We start from the raw sequence: 10,357 nt of genomic DNA, 5'->3' as shown, positions 1-10,357 counted from the left end.
ACAGTGGATAATTCAATGCAAGGAAACTGGAATTAGCAAAAAATTAGAAAATAACATTTAATGTATAAATAAACCTCAAAGTAAACACTGGAATGATCAGAGAGCCGGTGATTGATCTCTATAGGACTAAACCAGTGTGAAGATTAAAATTGGTAAAACCATACAAATACCTAAGTATGCAATTAAACAATAAAATGTCCGGAACAGACAATATTAGTACATTATACAAGCAAGGCCAGAGCAGACTTCATCAGCTGAGGACACGCTCCTTCAGACCTTTAATGACTCTGTGGTGGCGTCAGCCATTTGTTGTGGAGAGATCTGTTGTGCAACGTCAGACAGGGAGGGATTAAATAAACTGCAAATTTTAAAATCCTTTTCAGCAATTTTTTTTATTAGATTCTGTTTCAATTTGAATGCAGTTTTGTGGCACCATGGTCAATTCCAGGTCTTCACTGAGCAGTTGCATCGAAGATGTAGAAAGTTATGAATGTAATAGACCAACAGAATTCAGTTAAAATAGTCCAAATTTAACAAAAACGCAGAACTACTGATGAGAAAATTACATAATACTTGGCAGTGCATATAAAATGAGTGCTTTGGTTGATGGGAAATTGCTGTTACTTTACAGTGTCTAAGTCTAAAACTACATGTCAAATAAAACGTTATAAAAGACTAGGATGTTGCATTTACTCTTGAAATGATGTGCATTATTCATTCATGGAGCTCATAATAACAAACATTACAAATATTAAACTTTGGTTATGCTCCAAATGGACGAGGAGATTTGGTACGTTTGTGTACACAGTGAGTATCATACCAGTGTGAATGTCTCATGTAAACCTTGAAAAAATATTGTGACAAAATCATCTCCACTTGAGGTTAATTTCAGGTTTTCAACTACATCACATTGTCACCAGTAGCAAAAAGTAGTTGGCACAGGAGTTATCATAACAATATTACAACAATTTTCAAAAATGTACCCTTTGTCATTTGATTTGTGTGAGGAAATCAAACAGAGGGCAAACTGGGAGGAGGGGCTTCAGGGACCGGAAAGACCACTTTCTTCCTGAGTGAAAAGGCTGGTTGAGGCATTTGCCTTTTTTTACGGTAAAGATCCGTCTTGTTGCTAACATCTGCGTTCACTTTTGTCAGGATAGACATGAGGTCAAACCCCCTGGGAAAAGCAAAAGATACAGTGAGAGGGTGGCCTACAAGAAACTACAAGTCATTATTCTCTCATTTTCATATCATATATCACAGTGAAGTAAATTATTTATTTAAGTTTAAAAAAACAATACTACACAATAAAAAATACTCCATAACAAGTATTTTCCTATATTTAGGTATAAAGTAAAACAATGTTTATAGACTGGCCTCTGTTGGTGTTATGATCTCTGCCAAGGAGGTTATGTGGTTGGTTCGCTTTGTCTGTTTGTTTTTGCAGGACTACTCAAAATGTTATGGGCAGATTTGCATGAGAATGTTCTCAGATCCTGATCCGCATCTGGATGCAGGAGTTTTTTGAAAAATTCTTCACCATTGTGAGATACAGCAAAACTTGACGTCTTGGGTCATATCTTCACAGATGCATGATATTTTAAAAACATGTTGGTCAGATGGAGATGGTAATGAAAGTTTTGGGTATATATAGGTGGGGGATTACTCAGTCTTTGCAGAGGTCTGTGCTCTTGGTTAGTAGTTTAATCTATAATTTTGCATAATATATGTACAGTATCAACTCATCATATGCTATGTTTGCAAAATTGTATTCTGAAAAGTAACTATAGCTGTTAAATAAATGTGGCAGAGTAAGGAGGTAAACTATTTAGAAAAAACAAACAAATCATCTAACAATATCTGATATGTTGTTTTAACTAACCTGGGCACCATCAGGACAAGGTTTTGGCACAACGACTGAATGAACCACGTGCCATTCTTCGTCTCTCTGTAGGAGACAAAGGAAGGAACGGTGGCCATTGCCTGCAGGAAATCAGCATCAGATGGGATGGAGTCTTTCACTTCAACTGTGTCACTGCAAACCAGATTGTAGCCATCGACCTCAACATTGACAGCCGTTTGCTCGTTGGTGCCCTGGCAAGCCTGGATGAAGAAGAGCTTGGGTTTTCCTGCCAAAGTGGGGCACATTAATGCATTCAAAGACTCCATCAGCTCCTTGAGCTTGACAGTGATGCCATCTACGCCACACACACTGCCCTCACGGCCATGGCTGAGAACACAGCATACCACGCAGTCCATCTGCCTGTGGTCTCTCCTGCCGAGCTCCCGCAACACGGACAGCATCTCCTCGCCCGTACAGTCGCGTCGTATATCCACGTCAAAGTCCAGCCACTTAAACACATCTTGCAGAAACTCTGGAAGGATACACGGATAAATGATACACAGCAACAGTATGTCCACAGACAGTTATTTATTAATTCTTTAAACATAAGCTTACTTTCATCAGTCATGGTCCCCTCCCGATTCTTGAGAGTAGAGAAGTTGTAGTTGTTTAGTATTAAGCAGATACCTCTCTTTGCTGCAGTCATTGGATATATTCCCAAACCCTACAAAACAAATCCACAACCCAGATTGAATAAATTAGATTATTACTTTACATTAAATTTGTGATTCACTCACACTGTGAGCTTTTGGAGCCACTAGGGGTCCGTGACTGGGACAGTTTTCCATTTTGCGAAAGGTGGTAACAATAAATAAATCACACACCTCATAGTTTGGTTCTGTAGATGTCGGCTTTTCAGGGGACATCTCGTTTTCTTGAGACGGCAACAATGCCAAAGCATCACTGTTCACTATGAGATGCAGGGTTGAAGAGCAATACAGTAATTTTCCACAAAGATGAAGAGACAAAACTGTATTAGAATAATTAAAAAGGTCTGATGTGTTGTGTCACTACAGCTGACTATGGAAAATACTTACAACGACCTTTCAAGGAGGCACAGTTGCCTGTTTCAGTGCTTAAAGCTCGACGTCTATTTGGCAAAGCCCCACATTCATCTCCAACATGTAACACATCTGGAAAATGTGGGAGAGTCATAAAATAGGATTCAGAATAAATCAATGCACTTGAAAAATAACGTTTCAGTTATGAAACAGCCAACCCAGTACTCACCCACAGAGGTTGTGGGAGAATTCATGGAGCACTATGGGACACAAGCGAAAATTTTAAATTACCAAAATGACAAAGACATTTATTTCATCGTCATATAAGTGTGAAAATGAAAATGTATTTTCTCACCTGGGCCTGAGACTGGAATGCTTCAAAGAAGAAAGAGGAAAGAGCATTTCAAATTATAATGACACTGCAAGTCCACCTACACCTGCGATCTGCACCCACCGTATACTGCACCGTGCTTTATCGTCTATTTGACTGTAAATGGGACCATAATTTACAGAATGAACGTCATGCTTTGTTGAAGAAGACTGAGACTGCGAACATAAACTCCTCACAATATTTTTTTACTGACGTAATAAAATCAAGTGAGAAGCAGCGTCATGTTCTCATAGACTTCTGTAAAAAACAACTTATTTATTACTTATTTATTTTTTTATTTTTGCATTCAGTGGGGCCGTCATCTGCTGGTGATTCCAGAGAAAATACCGTTTTCAGGCACTTCCGCATTGGTTTCCCTTTCCCGACCCGGTGACTACGTCCAGTTTTATATACAGTCTGTGGTGGGAACTAACCTCCCTTCTGCGGACCAAACACAAGTCCTTCCATTGTAAATCATCAGCTATTAGGGTTGAAACGTTGTTTTCAGTTAAGGTTAGAGTTGCGTTGGGGTTAGGCCTGTAGGTGTAAAGTGACTTCATGGGGACCCTGCTTTTTCCTGCGCTGCTGCCTTTGCCTCACCACTCACTGTCTGCTCATTTTCCAGTCCTGTCCCTGCTCTTCCTGCCTCCGGTCGGACTCTGAAGAAAACTCTTTGAAAGTAAATCTACTCTCTCTAATGTCTGCGTGTGTGTCGTCATTCCTATATTGTATGCAAGTAACATTTAGAATGAGCATCTTCTGCAGCTTACCCCGCCGTGCTTTGAACGTGTTGATCTTTTCCTTCAGCATGGGACAGACTGACTGAATAATTTTCTCCAGTCCGTCAAGGTTAGACTCACTGAGGAGGTCCATGTGCTCCATCTCCAGGAAGATTTCCAGCAGAGTCTGAAAAGTTATGCAAATTTACAGTTCCCCTTAATTTATTCATGAGGTAATATGATGCATACGTAACAGCAAAAACAGAAGTAAAATTCAGGCTTCACACACGCAACTCTTCTTCTCAAACATGAGATTCAAACACTGACAATCTGAAGAAGCACTCACAATATCTTCCTCCAGTTTCCTACGCGGGAGCGTTGTGTGCAACAAGAACTTCACATGTGTCAAGTCGTCATTAGTCATCTCCTCGTACAGGCTGTAGAGCAGCTTCCTGGAATAACAGGAAAAATAATAATTGTAAGACACTGGAACTATGGAGTGTTGTCAGGGCACAGTAGGTTGACTGGACATAGAGGTTACCAGAGTGTGATGAATGACATATTTGAGTGTTTAAAATATGACTTTTGTGCTGCCCACCTGTAAGGAGAAATGATGCCACTTGTTGTAGATTCTCGGTCACTGAGATTGAGGTCACGGACCAGACGGGTGCGTTTGATGATGAGCAGAAGCTCGGTCAACAGCTGCAGTCGGTCAGGTGAGAGATGGTCTCGTTTCGCCAGACGAGAGAAGAGGTCATTGGCTGACTCCACGGAGGTCGGGTTTCGGCCCAGGAGGTCGGTGCAAAGAAATGCTAACGCTTTGACTTCGTCCTTAGACAGGCCCTTCCCTCCCTCTAAGAGCCGCCTCTGAAATTCCATCTCTTGCACTACAAAAAAAAGGTAAACTCACTTAGATTGTCAGATTTTTTTTCTTTCTGTTGAAACATTGTGTATTACATCACGCCAGCCATTAGTCCCTCCTCTATTCACGTTACCTCCACAATTTGATGGAGTGAAATCACAGGTTCTTATGACAGGTTGTGTGAATTCCTTTTAGCTTTTTGGCCACTTTTTTCACCACGAGACTGAGCATTTTCACCCTTCATATCCTGTACTTCCTTAAGGTGATATTATTAGGAGGAACCACATAGGCTACATTTTCATTGCAACAAAGATCTATGAGGTCGGATGAAACTACTCAGCAGCAGGACATCACACGACCATCACTGCGCACCTCACAGCTGCCTCAATGTAACCATCTCTCATTTGAAAAACAAATATATACATTTTGATCAGATTAGAATTTCTGCTTAGTTTAATAATAATTGAGAGGAGTTTTTCTGCCCAACACGAACGTGTCGCACAGTGTTGCCTGTTTGAAACCAGAAGGTCCGGTTAAAGGGCTTATATTTGAAGTCCTCTTCCACAAACTTGCACTGAAGGCATCAAAAGATCGTTTGTACATCCCCAACAACACCAACCTTACAGAGAGGGTCCGCGGGTCATCTCACGGCCACAGAGGAGGAAGAATAAACCGAAAGTAAAAGGGAGGACGGGAACCGCCCGCCCTGAAACAGACCCAGGTGCTACGTCACATGCGCGTCACATGACCTTATTTGGACAGCGGCGGTGACAAATGATAATTGTATTTATATAGCACCTTCTAGCTTCACAAAGGGCTTTCACAAAAAACATACAAATCACAGACAATTAAAATCAGCATTCCAACAATAATACGTTTTTCAGGTCACATATCTGAATGAAAAAAAAGTTTTATAAAAAGACAATATAAAACGACGACGTCACATAGAAGCAAGTCTATAGAAGTGGGTTTTTAAAAAGTGACTCAAAAGAAGGCACAGACTCTGCCAGCCTTATCTCCTCAGACAGGCCGTTCCAAAGTCGAGGGGTCCTAACCTCGGTCCCCCTTAGATTTGAGTCTCGACTTTGGAACAACCAGGAAAGACCCACCTGAGGATTTAATGCTGCGAGCTGGCTTGTAGGGGATCAGCATTTGATTCATGTAGCTTGGAGCAAGACCATCTGTGCTTTAAAACGTATTAGTAAAATCTTAAAATCAATTCTAAAATGTACGGGGAGCCAATAAAGTGAAGCTAAAACTGGGGTTGTGTGAAGCCGTCTATCTAAACCGGATCAAACTCTCATAACGGTCACATGTATACAACTTTATGTCCGTAGTTATATCAAAGACGTATCTTTGTGAAACTTAAACGTTTCTTGTAACCGAATAATCACAATTGTGTTTGCCGTTTATAGTGTAATCAGGCATGGTGTTGGCTCACAGGGAATACAATCCTATTGTTTTAAAGGTTTGTACGTGTCTAATATTATGTCTAATATTACTACACTATATATGTATGTGCTAATGATGTAAAATAATAAAATAAAGAAATTATAACAATTGTCCTTATAACTGCATAATTCTACCTGCTCTGTCTTAGATTCTAACCCATGCAGTTCGTCACCTGTTGAAATACCTTTAAATGGGCCTTAAGACCCATAAAACACAGTATATCACCTGCCAAAAAGGATGGAAATCAGTTTTCCGGACAATACCTGGTGACCTGAAAGAGTCATGTCAACTATGTGCTTAATTTGAATCACTCTGTGAAAATCTGTGGCCTATACACGTACAGCTTAAACTTACTAAACTGACAGTCGATATTTGACTTTTTTTCTCCACTACCCAGTGTGAAGCAGCGGGGGTTTCTCTTCAGACCAGGAGGCATGATGTTATTTACACAAAGGTTAAATGAACCACAAATTTGGCACAGATAAAATAAAACCTGTGTGCCAGAATACATATACACATATGACTCAGAGTAACGAAGGTTAAAAAAATAGTATTTGGCATTTGGTCTGCCAGTCATGTCTGAGTCACATATTTTTTCAGAAATGACCAGATTTAGGCTGTATCAGCTGTTCAGTGTGTAAGCTTTAGTACTTGGCCTGAAAGGCTTGCTCAAATTGCTTACTCAATGATATACAACTTACAGGCATGAAATATGAATTTATTGCACATAAAAATGAACATAAATACATTGCATGAACAATGAATCAACTGTAGTTCATACAATGTTGGATTGCTTTTTAAAGGCGAATATCACAAGAACATTCAGCATGATAAAAAAATAGAAAGAAACGGTTTTGAAACAGTGTGCAATGTGAGGTAACCATGGCAACAATGCTGTTATTGTGTAGTATCACCAGCTTACACAAAAGGGTGAGAGGATTAAGACTAATTAAACAAAAACTTTATAAAACAAGATCTAGTCAATGTAGCAACTCTTTTCTTTGGGAAGTGATGTGAAACAGCATAAAGTGATAATATTCTTCAAAGTATTTTTCATTTTCCAGGCCACTTAATTGTGCATTAACACTAAGAAAATATGTATATGATAATAAGTCGACAAAACTCTAGAGAGACTCTAGAGAACAATGCTACCCTACAAATACACATATAATATTGAGGTGTTGATTTTTAATTTAAAACATTTATATAAGTCATTTCACATCAAATTTCACTTCAAGTTAGTTCCTGCCTATTTGCTACACTAGGTTTAGTGTCCCTTTATAGCAGGGCTCGTTCAGTTATTTTTCTCTGTACGGCTGGATTTTATGGCTGCTGCCTAATTTATACAGGACAAGCTAAATTACCAAGACGTTACTTTATTTAAACCGATCTGAATAACAGAAAAAAAGATAGGGAGGGATTGGAAAGACATTTATTTCAGTCAAAGCTAGCCGTCTCCAACCTATTTGACCTATATGTGACTTTTGTTAGTTTGAACGTTTGGTTTGGTTTTCATTGGGGGCGTTTGCTATATACAACAATTCCTTTTCTTTTGAATTATACATTTATACCACGTAAAAATATGTAAAGATGAATGCATTTCAGTTCCGAGTCTGGTCTGAAGTACACTATATACATGTAGTCACTGGATTTTCGCTTTGTAGGGCAGCACAGATCTCGAATTCCCCTCAGGGATAGATTATAATAGTTGTTCAGACAGAAAGAAAATATTGAAGTTCAAGTTTAAATCTTCTGAATTATTTGTGGTAGTGTGTGTTTGATTTGGGTTCGGTCTTCATGGTCTTCTTGTGTCCCCTCACTCTGACACTGAGCCATGCGTGGGAGTTCAAACCTGAGCTGTTGAACCTGATGGACTCTATGGAGGACACACACACATACACACACACACACAAACACACACACACACAAAGGCAGCACATGATCATTTGTTGCAAAACACGATTTCTCCATAGCATTTCGGCATATCAGCTGGCGGGGCTGGTGGGTACCGTTACAATTTGTCACCCCATTTACTGCAATAGTTGCAGCAAAAGTGAAAGCAAACTTCGAGATGCATTAAAGGTGAAATATGAAAAAAAATCATATTTAAGAAATATTTTGTCATCTATCGTAGCAAGCATTTGCATATATCTTTTCCATGTGTAAATTGGACATTTGATTTAACGTTTTGTGAATTGCCCCAAATTCACTGAAGCAAAAATATTATTATTAAAAATGATCATGTCAGATGTTATGAGGAGCTTGTGTATGAATGCAAATTCACAGTCATCCAGGTTGTATGGGTGTAGAGCTAATGAGCAAAATATATTTACTTTTTTTTTAAATCCAAGAGAAGGGCCAGTTTGACTTCTGGATATTGATTCTATTGAGTTTTACAAAGGGTAATTTGCATTTTTATATTGTGCCTGGTCAAGAATGATTTCATTTCCTTGATCTGATTATTCAGTTACCTACTTTTCTAATCTGTTGGTTCATTTGATTATTATTATTATTATATCATTGATTCACTACAGATTTAAATGAAAAATCTACACTTGCAATTACTAATTATTGCAATTATCATCATAATTATTACAATAAAGTAGCATAGAAAGAAAATATTCAAGCGTAAAGTACAGCACTAGAGTAAACCCGTGTGTGTGTGTGTGTGTGTGTGTGTGTGTGTGTGAGAGGCCACTTACTGTCAGTAATGAGGGAGTGTACAGCGGTGACGTGTCTCCGTCCCAAGCCGTGACTCCTGGACAGCACACAGTCCACATAGATCCCCCAGAAGACCCGGGCCAGGTCCCAGAAGAGCGCCGTGTGCCTGCCGTTGTCCGACGACCTGAGGAAGACCATCAGGTCCCAGAAGGCGGGCACCGTGTCGGCGATCCTCGGGGAGCGCATCTCCAGCAGCAGCGCCGAGGACGAGTCCCAGCACTGCGGGTTCGAGCGGTTGGCCGTCAGGGGGTCCACCTGCCCCGGCCCCTGGCCCCGCAGCGGCACCGCACACAGGCAGCTCAGCACACACACTGCGCCCAGGAGCACCGAGACCATCTGCAGAGGACACGACACAGGAGCTGCTCTGTAAAGTTGAGCATGTCTTTCCTCTGCCTCCGAGGCATATGGCACATTGTGTGTGACAGTAATGATGTGTTCGGCAAATCCAAATATGCACAATATACCCAAAGGGAAGTACACTTGAGCTAAATGGAGAGCAGTACGACTCTTTTCCAAAAAAAAAGGATGTACTTACCACTCAAGCTGGGAGGACTGACAAGACTATAATGTTGATTGGAGTTTGGTAAATATCTGTTGGGTCTTAATTGACGTCAGCGCCTCCCTCCTTTGCGCACAGTTAGCTGCTACACTTGCTTTTAGTCAGTGGTGCTTTGTTTGATATAGACTTCTGCAAATATGAGATGTTTCAATACTTTTCGTATTCTCCTTGCATTATTTTCCATCAACCAATTAGTGAAAGGCCTGTTATGGTTATTTGATATTAGGCTATATTATGACTTCTTGTACACTGGGCAAAATGTTCAATGGCAAAACTAACTGATAAATCTGATTATACATGTACATGTTTATATATACATATTGTGTCTGTGTAAAATTGTGGCCACTTCACTGCTCCACTTACTGGCAGGGAGGGTATCATCTAATGATTGTTTTAATTATTCATGTTTCATTATTATTGTGCGGATTATTTTCACCATTAATATTGTGCTTGTTCTTTACAATGTAAAATAATTAAACACAGGTACATCACAATTCCCTGTAGCCCAAATTTCAGTTTTCTTTTTTAAATCCATCTAACCCAAAGATGTTCAATTTACCATCATCATTTTGAATTGTAATCCTTCCTGCTGGCGTTCTGTCCTTTAAGAAGTATTCCCAGTACCGCTTTCACCAAGATGGGGAACAAAATCCATAGTCAGTAGTATTACAGAATCTTCACTCAGAGTTTTAATGCAATGTGGCAAATAGTACCTAATGTATACCTAGGACACAGGTTTTCAGTACAGGCTTAAGAACCACATATATAAG

General features: G+C 39.8%; 2 protein-coding genes across 4 annotated transcripts; both read right to left on the bottom strand.

Annotated features, from left to right (window-relative positions):
- Positions 1-373: 373 nt before the first annotated feature.
- Positions 374-5,584, bottom strand: casp10 (caspase 10, apoptosis-related cysteine peptidase). 3 transcript variants are annotated; one of them, XM_035651285.1, is made up of 11 exons: positions 5,475-5,584; positions 4,592-4,880; positions 4,340-4,445; positions 4,045-4,180; positions 3,260-3,279; positions 3,134-3,164; positions 2,941-3,036; positions 2,728-2,813; positions 2,459-2,567; positions 1,883-2,375; positions 374-1,177 (listed from the first exon to the last, which is right to left on the bottom strand). In XM_035651285.1, exons 2-11 carry the CDS (start codon positions 4,870-4,872, stop codon positions 1,012-1,014), a joined length of 1,524 nt encoding a protein of 507 aa, XP_035507178.1. In that variant the 5' UTR covers positions 4,873-4,880; positions 5,475-5,584; the 3' UTR covers positions 374-1,011. The 3 variants fall into 3 exon arrangements, with proteins under 3 accessions (XP_035507178.1, XP_035507179.1, XP_047192998.1); XM_035651286.1 differs by having other exon boundaries at positions 5,480-5,562; XM_047337042.1 differs by lacking the exon at positions 374-1,177 and having other exon boundaries at positions 1,883-2,129; positions 2,248-2,375; positions 5,480-5,562.
- A 1,484-nt stretch (positions 5,585-7,068) lies between these two features.
- Positions 7,069-9,570, bottom strand: LOC118282668 (protein FAM237A-like). The gene is made up of 2 exons (XM_035603942.2): positions 9,010-9,570; positions 7,069-8,183 (listed from the first exon to the last, which is right to left on the bottom strand). The coding sequence occupies exons 1-2, from the start codon at positions 9,362-9,364 to the stop codon at positions 8,065-8,067; spliced, it is 474 nt and encodes a 157-aa protein (XP_035459835.2). The 5' UTR covers positions 9,365-9,570; the 3' UTR covers positions 7,069-8,064.
- Between the last annotated feature and the right edge of the window lie 787 nt (positions 9,571-10,357).

The sequence above is a fragment of the Scophthalmus maximus genome, chromosome 14, assembly GCF_022379125.1.
Source record: "Scophthalmus maximus strain ysfricsl-2021 chromosome 14, ASM2237912v1, whole genome shotgun sequence".
In the NCBI taxonomy this organism is placed as follows: domain Eukaryota; kingdom Metazoa; phylum Chordata; class Actinopteri; order Pleuronectiformes; family Scophthalmidae; genus Scophthalmus; species Scophthalmus maximus.
Note: the sequence above shows the minus strand (reverse complement) of the source record. Positions and strands in the feature narration are given on the sequence as shown.